This window comes from Pongo pygmaeus, chromosome 16 (assembly GCF_028885625.2).
Source record: "Pongo pygmaeus isolate AG05252 chromosome 16, NHGRI_mPonPyg2-v2.0_pri, whole genome shotgun sequence".
NCBI lineage: Eukaryota > Metazoa > Chordata > Mammalia > Primates > Hominidae > Pongo > Pongo pygmaeus.
The window spans coordinates 68,950,798-68,967,833 of NC_072389.2; the positions used below are offsets into that span (position 1 = coordinate 68,950,798).

General features: G+C 37.6%; 1 protein-coding gene and 1 long non-coding RNA gene across 15 annotated transcripts in view; one reads left to right on the forward strand and one right to left on the reverse strand.

Annotated features, from left to right (window-relative positions):
* Positions 1-17,036, forward strand: part of USP3 (ubiquitin specific peptidase 3) — a 92,692-nt gene that overhangs the window by 61,402 nt on the left and 14,254 nt on the right. For all 14 annotated transcript variants that reach the window (XM_054450093.2, XM_054450092.2, XM_054450099.2 and 11 more), the window contains 3 exons: positions 6,808-6,954; positions 10,416-10,522; positions 10,691-10,771. In XM_054450093.2, the coding sequence (XP_054306068.1) occupies positions 6,808-6,954; positions 10,416-10,522; positions 10,691-10,771 (335 nt within the window). The remainder of the gene's footprint in view (positions 1-6,807; positions 6,955-10,415; positions 10,523-10,690; positions 10,772-17,036) is intronic.
* The window catches only part of LOC129013637 (uncharacterized), a 51,815-nt gene that overhangs the window by 26,286 nt on the left and 8,493 nt on the right, over positions 1-17,036 (reverse strand). The window lies entirely within an intron of this gene.

Here is a 17,036-nt window from a genome sequence, read left to right on the forward strand (position 1 = left end):
CTGCCGATTTTACCCTTCTGAAGCAAGTCATGGTTCTTACTAGTTATGATTTTGGCACCTAATGTACATCCCTTCTCCTTTTCTTTAAAAAAAAAATCATGCTGTAGTAAACTTAGCGATCTATCTTGCCCTATTGCCTAAAAAGATGTATTGTTAATATAGATAAATATTTAAAAGGTAATTAACTTCAAAGGACTTTAAATTGTTGCCTTGCTAAAAAGTCTAGTCTTGAGGATCTGACATGAGTAACTAGTGTTAACCCTAGTCTTGGTTTTGAAAGAAACTCCTTTTATGTATCATACCATTTAACTCTCCTCTCAGGAAAGACATAAGAATTTGAGAATGTCTTGACTCTAAGTAGGAAAGGCAGGAATGACAGTTAAGTTACCACTGGCCAGGTGTGGACCTAATAAAAAAATTTCTAACATAAATCACCTAGTAGACTCTTGCTAGAAATTTAGTCTTCATGTTTTATTATTATATAATAACAGTTTACATTTATTGAATGCCTACTGTGTGCCACCCACTGGGTATTTTTTATCTGGTCTTCATTAAAAAATAAGCAAGAACAAAATTCCAGCCAAGGCAGGAAATATTGCCCCCATTTTAGAGGAAACAAAACTGAGACAGAGAGGAGAAGCAACTTGTTTAAGTTTATACATCTAGTAGGGGTAATGACCAAAATTAGAGTCCAGGTGTTTGTGGAGTTGGCTAATAATAGACGTGTTGACAATGATTTGCCCACATACCTTGAACAAGGCCCATTAACTAATTTGATACTATTTTCCTTGATCCCCACGGTGACCAAGGTCCCTCATTCTTGAAAGCTTAGAAACATTATCATATTTTATACAGTAGAAATCTACTTTTCCTGTAAATCTTTCCACATCTCTGTCCTTTCTAGTTTCTGTAGCCCAACTGTGAGCATGATTTAGTTTTTAGCTGTTTAACTTCCACACGGAATATTCCTACTGATGAAGGAATAAGGTAATCAGGCTGAGGAATGGTAGCATGTGGAGTCTCTGGGGAAGATTTCAGATCATACGTAAACTCTTAAATTTCTTGAATGGCTGATGAGAATAGGATGCTTTTGTATTCTTAGCTGGGCTTGCTCTTAGTTCTGCAATAATTGAGATTGTTCCCCATTTTTATATAATCAAAGAACAGTTTTTCTCTTGGTCAGATCTAGATCTTGAGATTATATCATGGATAAAGCTTTAGTGCAGGGTCACTGCACAGTGCCCAGGTGTGAGGCAGGGAGGTGGGGCTTGCTTTTTACAGCTCTTACCCTATGAGGTATGCAGGTAAGATTCTTATAACATGCCTGTGTGTAAGTGCATGAATCTTGATTTATGTTTATTTATAATCCCAAAGGAATTTTTTTTAGGTTTAAAAAGCCCATTTTCCTTGATTAACACATGACAGTGTCTAGAGAACTTGATCCTTTGGGATGAAATATGAGGACTCTGAAATACAAACATGCATGTAGAAGTAGAAACAAATTTCATCTATTAAATACACAAATATATATATACATACACACACCCCCAAAACACACACACCCTCAATGTAATCAGCAGCTTTGGATAGAGAAATCATTAAGCCTATTCTTTCTTTTTTTCCCCACCGAAACTAAAAGCCAGTTACCTAGCAGGGAAAATTTTCTTGAAGTTTTGACCTTTTCCAACATACACATATGTACTTACCACACTTCTTATGATTTCTTAGTATGTTCAGCTCTTTATATCCTTTTGCTTTTCATAAAAATACTTTAAAGTTTATTTTCTTAAATAGGCAAAAACATATGTGGTTCAAAATTCAAAAGGTAACAAAAGAATATGCAGTGAATGTTTTATTCTATTCCCTAGCCATTCATTCTGTTTTCTGGAAGCAACCATAGTTACTAGAGTTTTGTGTATCCTTTCAGACATTCTGTGTACATATACAAACAAGGGTGTGTGTGTGTGTGTTTATGTCATTTTTAACCTAATTGGTGATGTATCATCTTTTTTCCCTACTTTGAGATGATTCATATTAGCATACAAATAGCTTCCTCAGACCATTTTATCACAATTTGTGTCCAAGTCCCCTCCCGGTGGCTTTATGGACTGTTTCTAGTCTTTGCTTTTCTAAACAGTGCTGCAGTGAGTAGTCTTTTACATACATGTGCAGGTATCTAAGAGAGAAAGTGCCGGGCTCAAGGAAATGTGCTTCTGTAATTTTGATTGTCTTTTCTGCTAGCATTTGTCACTCCTTGCTTTTCTTAACACAGCTCTATCTTGCTGCTTTGCTGTCTCTGTATGTCATGTGCTTCTGCCCACAGGATTTGCCTTGTGGTCCCTATCTCTTTGTCTAGGATCCCGGTTAAAGCTAACACTCTTCAGGAAAGTCTCTTGATGATTCAAATCAGGTCTTTCTGTACAGCCTGATTTAATATATTTGCCTTGACTTCCCAAGATGGAACTTTATTTTTTTAAATCAGTTCTTGTTATAATTAATGTTTTAAAATGATGGGTAAATAATCATTGACACATAATTCTTATATTTGCTTGCTCTTCTCAGGTTTATAGACAATGTAAAGGATTTTTGTAGACAAAAGATAGATCTTCGCATGTGATGCTTTTTTTTTTTTTTAATTTTATTTTTTGTTTGAGTCTCGCTTTGTAGCCCAGACTGGAGTGCAGTGGCATGATCTGGGCTCACTGCAACCTCTGCTTCCTGGGTTCAAGTGATTCTCCTGCCTCAGCTTCCCAAGTAGCTGGGACTACAGGTGCGTGCCACCATAACCGGCTAATTTTTTTGTATTTTTAATAGAGACAGGGTTTCACTATGTTGGCCAGGCTGGTCTCGAACTCCTGACCTCGTGATCCACCCGCCTTGGCCTCCCAAAGTGCTGAGATTACAGTTGTGACGCACCGTGCCCGGCCACGTGTGATACTTTATTAAAGTTTTATTTAACAAGTCTTTTTGGGATATTTGTAAAAAGATTTTAAAATACTGTGCTATTGATATTTTATATTTAAACCATTTTCATTGTAGCCAGAAATTTTGCTATTGTATTTGTGTGTGTGTTTGTAAACACTAATTTATTTTTGTCAGTTTTGTTTTGAGGAAACTCAGTCATGATTGTTGCCAAATGCTGAGTAGGAATACATTTAACTTATTTTCGTTTTGCAGATATTTTGGCCAAAACAACAACTTTAGAATTCTTTTTTTAATGTCAAGGATATTTTAAATATGAGCAGAACCTAAAATTCTAACATATCTTAGGTATTTTAGATTATACATATGTATATCTCTTTCTACATACAATATATACAGATTATATACTGGCACTGCCAAGACACAGAAAATAGTAATGTGCAGGCATGTCATAGTTAAGTATGTGGTGGGAACACAAGTCCTTTTATGTGCCTGTATTCTGGGATGTTAATTTCATTATTTGGAACGTCTGCTTTTTCACACTCAAGCAGGTGCAAACTAACATTTTATTTGATTTTTTTGAGACAGTCTCGCTCTGTTGCCCAGGCTGGAGTGCAATGGCACAATGCAACCTCCGCCTCCCAGGTTCAAGTTACTCTTCTGCCTTAGCCTCCCGAGTAGCTGGGATTACAGGTGTGCACCACCATGCCCAGCTAATTTTTTTTTTTTTTTTTTTTTTTGAGACGGAGTCTCACTCTGTCGCCCAGGCTGGAGTGCAGTGGCACGATCTCGGCTCACTGCAAGCTCCGCCTCCCGGGTTCACACCATTCTCCTGCCTCAGCCTCCCAGGTAGCTGGAACTACAGGTGCCTCTAACCACACCCGGCTAATTTTTTGTATTTTTAGTGGAGACGGGGTTTCACCATGTTAGCCAGGATGGTGTCGATCTCCTGACCTCGTGATCCACCCTCCTCAACCTCTGAAAGTGCTGGGATTACAGGTGTGAGCCACCGCGCCGGGCCTAATTTTTGTATTTTTTGGTAGACGGGGTTTTGCCGTGTTGGCCAGGCTGGTCTCAAACTCCTGACCTCAGGTGATCCGTCTGCCTCAGCCTCCCAAAGTGCTGGCTGGGATTACAGGCGTGAGCCACCACACCCGGCTTGATCATTTTTTATTGGAACATTTATTTGTCTTTAAGATTTGGGGAAATTTGGTTTGTAGTCATTGTGCCAAAACCTTGTGAAGAGACAGTTGCCGCATGTTCCTGTACACTGTGCTTCAGCAGTGTTCAGAGTGGATGGTTCAAGACCTTCTAGGCTTTCTATGTTTGCAGTGTGCTGTCTCCCCCAGTGATTTCTCACAGCATCCTCATGACAGATTTAGGAGAAGGGGGTAATCTTTGTCTGACGTGACAAATGAGAGAAGGAACAGTGTTAAAATTGGAGCCACAGTTGGCTGGGTATGGTGGCTCACGCCTGTAATCCCAGCACTTTGGGAGGCTGAGGCAGGCGGATCACGAGTCAGGAGATCGAGACCATCCTGGTCAACATGGTGAAACCCCGTCTCTACCAAAAATACAAAAATTAGCTGGGTGTGGTGGCATGTGCCTGTAATCCCAGCTACTCGGGAGCTGAGTGAGGCAGGAGAATCCCTCGAACCAGGGCGTCAGAGGTTGCAGTGAGCCAAGATAGCGCCATTGCACTCCAGCCTGACGACAGAGCGAGACTCCATCTAAAAAAAAAAAAAAAATTGGAGCCACGGTTATTTGCCTCTGTTTTCTTTTCTCCTGTACTTCTGGTCTGTCACAGGGACACTAGTTGGTTCTTCATAAATGCATTTCCTCACTAATTCTCAAACAGCTGTTTGGGTGACATTGCTGAAATATGTATACAAAACATAAACACAGCACCCAAATGTGAGGACTGTTTCCTTTAACATGATTATAAAACAAGAGAAACTGAAGTTGACTACAGAGTCAATTCTGAAGCCCAGTTGTACAACTAGGAAATGATTGAAAAGATAACTGAAATTTGTTGAATTTAATATACTAAATAAAATATTTATTAAGGCTTTCAGATAAGTCAATGAAGTTATACATTTAAATGTTTAGAAAGACAATTGTAAATGTCTCTTTAGTAAGAATTAGAAAAAGTTCCAGTCTGAGCAGCAGGGAGTGTTCTCTGGTAAATTTCACAAGTTGAAATAGACTCATAACCTACCTTTATAGAATAGCTGAGTGTTCCGTGATCTCATGTAGTTTAAAGAAGATGTGTTTGTAATGGTATAGGAAACACTAGAAAATAATGCATTTTGATATAAGAAAATCACGGTATGGTTGGACACATACATTAATGTACATGAGGCACGTTGTTTTTTAAAATGGGATGGGCTTGTGTTGACTTGATGAAAATGCAAATTGGTATAGCTATAAGGTGCTGGTTTTCATGATAAATTTTAGGAAAATGATGACTTAGATATTAGGTTATTTTGGGGAGAGAATGAAATTTTTTTGTAAGTGACAGAATTTCAGATATTATAACTTAAACTACTAATCTTACCTTTGAGTCATGAAAATAATGGATATTGTAGTAAATAAGTTTAAGGCACCTCCTTAGATATACAAAGGAACTACCAACTTTGAATGCTTTTGGCTGAATTTTAACATTTGTATTGATGAGCCTTAGAAGAAATACTTGAACATATATATTGATATTTAGTTGCCAGCTAGTTTAGAAAAAGCTACAGTCAAATGCCAGAGTAACTTCTGACTTTAAGTTCCAAAGTTCCATTGATTAGGGAGATTGTGTTCATAATTTATAATTTCCAGAAAAAGGGGAAAATATATATTGACAGAAACTTTGGTTGGAAGAAATTTTGTTTATGGAACCGTTGCCTGGAAGAGTAGTGGGAGTTTTGAATCTTAAGACGACACCAGAAAAACTTAATGATTTAGATTAATTAAAGAGACCTTCCATGCTGGCAAAATGCAGACAGAAGTCTTTTTTATTTTAGTTTTATAAAAGTACTTTATATAGCAATGCTTTCTTTATTTCATCCAAGTAACTTCCCAGACCTTCCACCTGTTCCAGTTTCATTGTGTCTGCCTTCATTCCTGTTCACTGTCATTGATCTATATTCATATAAGAATTTCATATAGTTTCCTGTCTGACTATACTGTAAGAAGTAACCTAAGAATATGTTGTTATATAAATTCAAGTTTTAGGATAGAGCATAACTGTATATGAGCCAATGCATTTTTAAAAAGTATTTAAAAGATGTCTTCAGTCAGAAGTTAGAATGCAGGTAGAGAAGGTTATACATCTTTAACTCTTTCAGTAAAGTTTTTCTTCTTTTCAGGCAGTGTTTAAAAATTAGTATCTTTCAATCTAAGGAGTCATTAATAATTTTAAATTCCCCTTTCTTATAGTAGTGGTTCACACCTGGTTTTCTAGTGAGGGTAAGAGGTGAAGCTATGACACTGGAGCATCTTCTAGAGAGGTTATGTGGGCAGGAAGAAGAGTCAGAGTCCACCAGGAAACACAGGTGTAGTCCCATCTCTGTTACTCTCTTGCTGTAGGACTTTGGGGAAGTCACATACCGCCCCCCCACCTCCACAATTTCCTCACCTCTGAAGTGAGGAGATCATTAAAAATCCAGTTAGCTCTAATATTTTTTGGTTTTCAAACCTATCTTTAAACAGTAGAATTCATTTTTGAAGAGAAATTCTGTCACCTGTGGAGCTTGCGGGCATGAAGGTGAGGAAACCTGGCTGTGCTTGTGAGCACGGGGCTGCAGTCCTTTCCCACGCCTTGGCCTCTTGCTGGTGTGGCTGGGCACAAAGAGCCCTCCACCCGGCCTTATAAGTGACTGTTTCTGTTTGCTTCAGGGGCTATCAACAGCAGGACGCCCATGAATTCATGCGCTACCTTTTGGACCACCTACACTTGGAACTCCAGGGCGGTTTCAACGGTGTTTCCCGCTCGGCAATTCTGCAGGAGAATTCTACTCTGTCTGCAAGTAACAAGTGTTGCATGTAAGATTTAGTTGCCTTCTGTTTTTTAGGAGGGCCTCAGACATTTCTTTTGGTGTTAACTATGTGTTAGATTTATGACGGAAGGTAGAGGGGTTTCTTGGACATTTGTTGGAATTTTTCGTGCCCTTGAACTTTGTGACCCAGTGAACTAGCACATGCCTCTTGCTTCCAGACCAGAGGCATCTTGTATTTGCATCCTGATTTAGTTCTGACTGTGATTAATTGGTATAGATTATTTTAAATCTTGAAAAAATAGAAAATATTTGTACAATTTAGCATTTAGAAGATTTCCTCCAAATATATTGAATGATAGGCAGGAGACTTAAATTTTCATATACCAAAATAATATTTATTCACTAAAAACAAAAGCCTAAAACATTTTGAATGTGAACTTTCCTAAAGCTTCATTATGGACTTGAACTTTCCTAAAGTTTATCTGTTCTTTAATGAAATCGAGGCATTTGTAAGTTCTCAGAAGTTTTTCTTGCCTCTCAATATGAATAAAACAAAGCTTTTGGATTGCTTTCCCAGGTACTAGTAGCCCCCAAGTATACACTGAGATCAGGACACTTATTTTGCTTGAAGAAGGGAAGATTTACTGATATTTTAGCCTGGATTTTGGTCAGTTGCAGCCTCCTTTGTTTAAATGTTTTGAAAAGTTTCATCAGTATTGAGCTACATGGGAGAGATTTACAAGAAGACAAACCCCTCCCCCAAACAGAGAGAAAAGAGTAAGTAACATATAGGTGTCGTTGTAGTATTGCCTGGCAGTCCATAAATCGGATGTAGTAGGACTACTTCTTTTTAATGGCAAAGCAGGCTTATAGCTAACCAAGCAGTGTTTGTTAGAAAAGGGCAACCAATGTGAATTGCCATACTTCTCAAAATGCTTGTCCCTCTAGGTCCTAGTAGCTGTGATTCCAATTAGAATCCAATACGAAAAGGGAAGGACCTGTGACCTGGGAGAATTGTTCTTCCTGCTAGCACCAAATTAAAAAGTATTAAATGAAAAATTCTGTTTTGTATTTTATCATGGCATATTCATCCACAAAGGATATTGATCTGGGCTCTATCATGGATAGGTTGTGTGAGGTGAGAGAGGGTATATGTCTTTATGATTTTACATGATGCCTGGGCACCCTGTGGAATCACACTGTGTAATACTCATAGAATGTTCTTTTAGTGCCTCATGAGTTTTCAGGACTAATCTATCCCTTTTCATGACATTTTAAAGATTAGGAATTGCAAGTTTCATTAGTGAGTTAGGGGCAGAAACCAAACATTATCAAATATTAAAAATTCAGATTTCCTTCAGTGCATTGGAAAAGCCATTTCAGGATCTAAGAATATTTGCTACAACTAGAAAAAGGTCTCTTGTGCAATGTCTTTGTTGACTTCACCCCTACTGAAGGTGAAGGTGAGGATGGTGGTATGGAAGAAATAAGTGGCAGATGTGATCTTTATAGCACATAGGAAATCATTAGTGCCAGTTAAAGGACCCTAGAATCATAAGAGCCTATCCAATAAGTATTCAGTATTTAAACAGTTGCGGTTATAATAAATAAAACTCATTTTTAATACTAAGTCGTGGTATATATGAAACTTAATATTAAACATGTCAGGCAGCTAAAATCTTGATTAGTATCCATTTCTCAGAGGAAGTGATTACAAGGAAGAACTACATTGAGTCTAAATGTAATTCTTAATGAAGCAGTTTCCATTTTAATTAAAGGCAACCTTGTATGTGAACATCAGCATGAAAGGGTCAGTTACAGTCCCTTCATTTTCAGCAGGGTTTTTTTTGCTATGTCCTTTTTTAGTGACACAGATATTAAACCTAAACCTGAAATGGCCACTAGGTTCTACAACTCCCATTCCCTCTTCCCCAATGCCATCTTTTTAAAAAAAATTTAAGACAGTATGTCTTACAAACAATACTTTAAAAAGCAATAACAAAGTTACAGCCTATTTATTTTGTCAGTAAAGGAAGGCTTTTCCTAGAAAAGGAATCAAACTTTTCAAATAGAATTGCTTGAGTAGGTTTTGTCATCATTGCAGTAGGTTTAACTTAAAGTGGTCTAGAAAATATACTTCAGTGTTTAGGAGTAATTGATTCAAGTGACAGAAACCATCTTATATTGCTATTAGCAAAAAAAAAAAAAAAAGCATGTATTGTCTCAAGTAACTCCATAAGTGCACGAAGGCTAATAGACAAGTGTTCATGTAGTACTATTAATGATAGCAAACGATTGAAAGAGCTGTGTTAGAACAGATATTCAGGCCAGACCAGCAGTATGACCTTGGACTAACTTAACCTCAGCGTCCTCATCTACAACATGGGGCTAACAGTAGCTACCTTACAGGTGTGTTGTGAAGATTAATTGATTGAATAGATGGAAAGAATGTGCTTGGAATGGAGCCTGCGTGTAGTAAGTGCTATTATAAGTGCCTACTACTCCTGGTCTCACTGGTACGCTTTATCAGTAGTTCTTGCTTCCATTGTATGTCCATACTCTGACACACCGTGGAGCTGTCAGGAAGAATGAGGTAGCTGTTTAAGATACACACTTAGGGAAAAACATAAAAGCAAGAAGCAGGTGTAATCTGACTTCATACTAATAAAATAGTGGCAAACACTTTAAGTGCTTTATTTTTGGTAAGTGCTCTTCTAAAAGCACTTCACATACACAACTCTCTCATCTACACACTGGGCCTCTGTGGTGGGTACTCTTTCTGTATTCCTGTTTTATATCTGATGGAGCAGAGGCATAAAAAGGTTAAATAACATTAGGGCAGGTGGTTTTGAAAATTGTATATTTTCAAAACAGTATATTCTTCATCTCCACAAGGAAATTTGCAGTATTAAGTGAGCTTTTTAAAAAATGTTTTCGACAGTAATATCCAGCATTTTCAATTGTGAAGTTTTATTTCCAGCAGTAATTACTAAATCTGTATTAAATTCCTTTACTTCCTTTTCCCCAAATCTGACAGATGTCTGTATAAAAACTCTAAAACTATCTCAGATCAAGGATGTTCGAAGTCAAGTAATTGTGAGAGTTCCCTGTAATATGAGAGGCCTTGCAAAGATTCCAGTACAAGGCAGTTTCATCCTTTTGAGGCCTAACTTGGGGAGGAAATGGAAGGAGTCATGTCATCCTGTGCAGAGTCATGCATGTGAGCTGTGTTATGACAGCAAATGGCCAGTGTTAGTTACTCTTGGGGAAAGTAGTGCGACTGGATGAGGGCACTGGGGGAGGCCAGTTGTAGCTTAAACCTTTTATTTAGTATGTGTCTGTAAGGTTTTGAAATTTTTATATTATTTTTTAACTTAGAAATAAATGACTTAAATATTCCCTCAAAGGGAGTCATCTGTAGGGGCTTTAATAAATATTTGTAGTTTTTTAAATGTCAAAGAGATGGCTTCTTACTAAGATATTTTCCTATGTGGTGATTTTGTTTAGAAATGGAGCATCTACTGTTGTCACGGCTATATTCGGAGGCATTCTCCAAAATGAGGTTAACTGCCTCATATGTGGGACAGAATCTAGAAAGTTTGATCCATTCCTAGGTAAGATATATGTGGCATGTGGATATATAATATTTTATTAAAATAAATTTAATGTTTCCTTCAAAAAATAAGTGTCAAGAGAAATCTAGAAATACATCAGTTTGTGAAATTATTTTGAATGGACATATATGCCTTTAACAGCTCTGTTTACCTATCTCTCCTTTTAAGACCTTTCATTAGATATTCCAAGTCAGTTCAGAGGTAAGCGCTCTAAGAATCAAGAAAATGGACCAGTTTGTTCGTTACGAGGTAAAGATACTTGAATGTTCTAAAATTTTTTTTCTTTAAATAATTGAATAGATTGATAAGCTTCATTTATATGTGCTATGTGGTTAATATCTTTAATGACTCTGTGTTGTAACTTAACAAAAGTCAAACTTGAATGTCTTTTCCTACCCCCCAAAATGTTATTGAATAAGAATGTGTGCCATAAGATACTGTGTGAAGCATAAAATATTTCTCACCTTTTTCTTCTTTTTAATACTGACTTTAAAATAGAAGGTCTGTAGCAAAAGTTTTTCTGACCAAGAGAAACAGAAGTTATTCTGTGGTTATCCCACTAGCATCTATAGGAAGAAGAATACTCAGCAGAGTTTTATAGATTATGGTATTACGTATTCTGTTGTCTAATAGTTTGAGAAATCTATGGATGATATAACTGCTGCTTAAGCCTGAGGCCCTGCTTTTAAGACTGTTAAAATTCACATTTATTTAGGGAGATTTGAACATATTTTTTCCTTGATGAGTACTAGCTACTGTAATCAAGGCAGAAGACCTTATTTAAAATTTTATCCTAGACCATAAGTGTACAGACAGGTCACAATTAAAATGACTAATTGTTCTTGCTAGTTATATAAAGAAGCTAGGATAGACGAAAGAGGGCCGAGTCTGTATTTTATCAGAAACTCTACACTGAAGCTAACAGTTTCTACTCTGATTTGTATGTTCACTAAAAGTAATTCTCTTTTCTCTATTTTAGGGAGTATTGTCATGATGGTTTGTTTTTTTTTTTTTTTTTTACAAAACAAACTGCACTGTCCAATATGATAACCACGAGTCATGTAGCTATTAAAATTAAATTAATTAAAATGTAAAATTCTGTTGCTTAATCACACTTGAACCACGTGTGCTCAGGAACCACATGTGGCTAGTAGGGGGCACCTGCATTAGACAGCACTACCCTAGGATCAGATTATCCTAGTAGAAATAAAACTTTTGTTGGAGAAGGGCTAGGCTTCTCTGTGCTACTGGCATTCTGTGTAATGTGAGGCATTTGGCTTGTTAGAAGCAGCAGAGGTCTCAGACACTTGTAGCACTGTTGCTCAGGTTGTTTCTAGAAATCTGTCAGATGATACATGGTATGACTAGACTACACTCCAGTAAGGAACCAGAGCAACTCTGTATATGAAACATTTTGTAGATGCTCTTAGTTTGTTCCTTACCTACACAACCAGTGTTGATTGTCTTCCTTAACAGGAATACAGAAGAAAAAGCCCCACTCCCCTTCTCTGCAAAATATATGGCTATAGTATGTGTCTCCAAAACTGTTTTTGGCCTATTTGAGATTAAGAAAATATCACAGTATGCTTGATATTGTCAAATGTCACACATTTTCTCTTTATATCTAGGGCATGTGAATACATGCTAACTTAATCATAAATATCCGAATATCTGGTTATTTACAGTGGAAGTCAGTGAGAAAGGAATTAGCCTCAAACTGTATCATTTTATAAACTCTTCAATAAGAACAGTAATAATCACATTAGTTTAAAAACTGTTCCTCACTGTAAATACATGGATATATATCGGAACAATACTTTTTTTTTTTTTTTTTTTTTTTGAGACTGAGTCTTGCTCTGTCGCCCAGGCTGGAGTGCAGTGGTGCGATCTTGGCTCACTGCAACCTCCGCCTCCCAGGTTCAAGCGTTTCTCCTGGCTCAGCCTCCTGAGTAGCTGGGACTACAGGCGCATGCCACTACGCCTGGCTAATTTTTGTATTTTTAGTAGAGATGAGGTTTTGCCATGTTGGCTAGGCTGGTCTTAAATGCCTAACCTCAAGTGATCCCCCCTCCTAGGTTTCCTAAAGTGCTGGGATTACAGGCGTGAGCCACCGCACCCAGCCTGAACAGTACTTTCTGATGTTTAACAAAACTCAGTAAATCCAGATGATCTTTGGCTAGAAGATTCAGAGACACTAGTTTGTTTAGGCTTCTTTCCTTGCTTCCTTCCTTCCTTCCGTGTTGTTTCCCTCATTCTGAGTTGGTTCTATATGTAGTTCTTACTGACTTTCATAATTCAGTTATGACTTATCCCAGAGTACTTTAATACCAAGCAGAGTCTCACTTCTTGAGCCCATCCAGGAGGAGAGTGCATGACACAGCTTATAGATGGCTGATTTTTCCCCAAACAAGAAAAGTGGCAAGTGGCATCTGCCTTGCATCCCACGGAGTATTTTTCTTGGCACAGTATCCTTGAAATTTGATGTGATTGGTATTAGCTTCAGGGGGCCCAGACCATCCTAAGTAGTTTAGGGTTTGGCTGGAAACATGTTTCCTGTATTCTCAGCTGGCTTTTGTTTGAATCCCCAGGCTTGATTTTTATTTAAGAGCTTATTGTCGGCTTTAAAAAGTCGATGACAGGGTCTGGTACCTCCTCATTGTGTTTTTGTTGACCACCCTTATCAATTAAGGGCACTTCTCTTCTTGGACATCCAGAATGTCATGGACTTCAGTTGACTGATACACCTTTCTTTATTTACTGGAGATGGAGACTTGTGATTACCTAGTAAGTCTTCTACATGCTTTGAGTCCACTTGGCAAGAACTACTTGTGTACTTTTTGGATTTGTAATTGTTAAGCTTAGTTTTCCTTTAGAAAGGAAAAGTGATGGTGAGAAAGACCCATCTTAAATAACTTTTGAAGTTAACTAAAAATATGCATATTGCAAAAGGCATTAAATAACCCCAGTTCTAAAACCTGACAAAGATACCATGAAAAAGAAAATGTAGCTTAATCTCACTTACTTATATTATAGAGCGAAGAATCCTAAATAAAGTATTAGCAAATACAACTCAGTAGTGTACTAAAACAATAATATACAGAGATCAAATAGGACTGATTTAATACTATAAATATAATTAGGTGAAAACAAAATGCCCTAATAGGCCAAATGCCTAGGCACAGTGGCTTATGCCTGTAATCCCAGCACTTTGGAAGGCTAAGGTGGGAGCATTGCTTGAACCCAGGAGTTTGAGACCAGCCTGGGCAACACAGTGAGACCCTGTCTGTACAAAGAAAAAGAAGGCCGGGCGTGGTGGCTCACGCCTGTAATCCCAGCACTTTGGGAGGCCAAGGCGGGTGGATCATGAGGTCAGATCGAGACCATCCTGGCCAACATGGTGAAACCCCGTCTCTACTAAAAATACAAAAATTAGCTGGGCATGGTGGCGAGTACCTGTAATCCCAGCTACTCGGGAGGCTGACCCAGGAGAATAGCTTGAACCAGGGAGTCAGAGGTTGCAGTGAGCTGAGATCGTGCAACTGCACTCCAGCCTGGTGACAGAGCGAGACTCCGTCTCAAAATAAATAAATAAAATTAAATAAATAAAATAATAAGAAAAATTAACTGGGCATGGTGGTATATGCCTATAATCCCAGCTTCTTGGGAGGCTTAGGCAAGGAGGATCACTTGAGCCCAGGAGTTGGAGGCTGCATTGAGCCTGCACTGCTCCTGTACTCTAGGCCTGGGTGAGAGAGTGAGACCGTGTTTAGAAAAAAAAAAAAAAAAAAAAGTTCAAATAGATACTGATAAAATCCCAAATCTATTCTGATTAAAAGGAGAAAGGGGTGGGTGCAATGTAGTCCCAGCACTTTGGGAGGCCAAGACGGGCAGATGACTTGAGGCTAGGAGTTCGAGACCAGCCCTGGCCAACATGGAGAAACCCCATCTCTACTTATATAAAAATTAGCCAGGTACGGTGGCATGTGCCTGTAGTCCCAGCTCCTCGGGAGGCCAAGGCAGAATAATGGCTTGAACAGGGGAGGCAGAGGTTGCAGTGAGCCGAGATTGCGCCACTGCACTCCAGCCTGGACAACACAGTGAGACTCTGTCTCAAAAACAAAGAGAAGAAAAAACTTTTATTAGGAATAGAAATGTTAACTTGGCCGGGTGCGGTGGCTCAAGCCTGTAATCCCAGCACTTGGGAGGCCGAGGTGGGCGGATCACGAGGTCAGGAGATCGAGACCATCCTGGCTAACACGGTGAAACCCCGTCTCTACTAAATATACCAAAAAAAAAATTAGCCAGGCGTGGTGGCAGGCATCTATAGTCCCACCTACTCGGGAGGCTGAGGCAGGAGAATGGCATGAACCCAGGAGGCGGAGCTTGCAGTGAGCTGAGACTGCGCCACTGCACTCCAGCCTGGGCAACAGAACGAGACTCTGTCTCAGAAAAAAAAAAAAGAAGAAGAAAAAAAAAAGAAATGTTAACTTGATGACAATTATTCATTAAAAGCTATCAGTGATCATCATAGTTAATGGTGAAGCACTGATGATTTTCCATTAAGGCCAGGAATAAGCCAGGAGGCCTACTGAAATACTGCTCAGACATCTTCTGGAGGAACAAGGCAATAAACTAGGAAAAGAAATAAGAATAAATTATAGAAGAAGAATGACCAAATTATTAACATTTGCAGGCAGATTGATTATATATCTAGAACATTTCAGGAAAATCAGTTGGAAAATTACAAGAAATATTAACAACTATTGCCATGGAGAGTGAGACTAGGCAGGAGGACACCTGCTTTTCTAGAAGCTCTCAATTTTTAAAAAATCAAACACAAGTAATACTTTGATAAATATGTTCTAAACATGGAGCTAAAAAGTTTAGGTAAAAAGCCAGCTGGCTTTCTGTACATAGCAAAATAATCTATTCACAGTAGCAATAAAAACTCAAAAGTACTTAATAAATTTAATAAGGAATATGCAGTACCTTAATAAAACATTATAAAAGGACAGATAAAGCCTGAATAAAAAGAGCCACATCATATTCTTGGATGGGAAGACCCAATATGGTAGAAATGTTCCATTTTCTCCCAAATTACTCCCTACATTTATTCTAATTTATTCAAAAATTCCTCTGTAAGCAGAAATTCTCAAGAAGAGCTAAAGAAGTTTCTAAAATGAAAGTAAGGTAGAAACATAGCAATGAGATAGGAAATGTCCTAGAACTACTAATCTAGAGCAGGTGCTAATGTAAAATATTTATGGAAATTTACAATATGCGAAAGAATGTCAAACCAGTGGGACGAATAAGAAATTAGGCAATAAATGGTGTTAGTGTAAATTAAAATTAATTTGGGAAAACATTAATTTCCTCCCTGCCTCATATCCTTTCCCTGATTAATTTGAGGTTTCAATATTTAAATATGAAACATAAAACCACAGGACACTATAGGAAAACGTCTTTATGATCTTGTCATAGGGAAGAGCTTTCTAAGCCAGAACCTATAATGGGAAATGTTTCATAAATTTAATTGAGCAATGGTAAAAGACCATAAACAAAGTGGAAAAGAGATGATAAACTTGAGACAAACATTTGGACATATATGAAAAAGGTGACTTGGGCACAGCACATGAGTAAGATATAAATGATCATTATAACATCTAAAAAGTGTTAATCCTCACTTATATTCAAGAAAATTTAAGTAAAACAAGATTGGTGAAAAGGATAAAGATGGATATCAGTGGAAGAGGACACTCATGTTGGTGTTATAAGTATAAATTGGCATGGTTGTTTTTGGAGGGTAGTCATCACCATTTTTAATAGGCATTTCCTTAGACATACTAATTTCACTTACAAGGGTGGACAATAATATGTGTAAAAGATTTTAAACACTTTGTTATTGAAAAAAATCAAACAATTTAAATGTCCACCAGTAGGGTAGTGGTTTAATAAATTGCATTATGTGGCAATTAAGAAAGATAAAGTTGACCAGTAACTGTGCCATAGAAACATAGCTACAAAATATTGTGTAGTAAAAAACTGTCCATGGAAATATGTGTGTGGAATAATTCCATTTGTGTGAGATAAAAAACATTTATATGAGTGTTAAAATTCTTAAACAGCGTACACTCTGCTGTTCACAGTGATTATCTCAGGGAAGTGGGATTCAGGAGGGAAATGGAACTATGAATTATTTTTTTCATTTGTTTTAACCGATGTGTGTCACCTTTATAATACCTATTTGGGGGAAAGTAAAAAATGCATATTAACTTAATGTACACTTCCAAACTACTGCTTTGCTAAATTAAATTTATATAGTATATAAAGTTGACCTAATAACTTCAACAAACCAGCTTTATTTCTCACTTTCCATAGAGATGCTGTTTTAACAGTTTATATCATGTGGAAGACTGACAGTTGTGAAATATATGCCCTGAAATCTTTGAGAATCTTAAGAGTTTCAGAAAGTGGTGCATATATATATATCAATGTATAATATATATAAGCATAT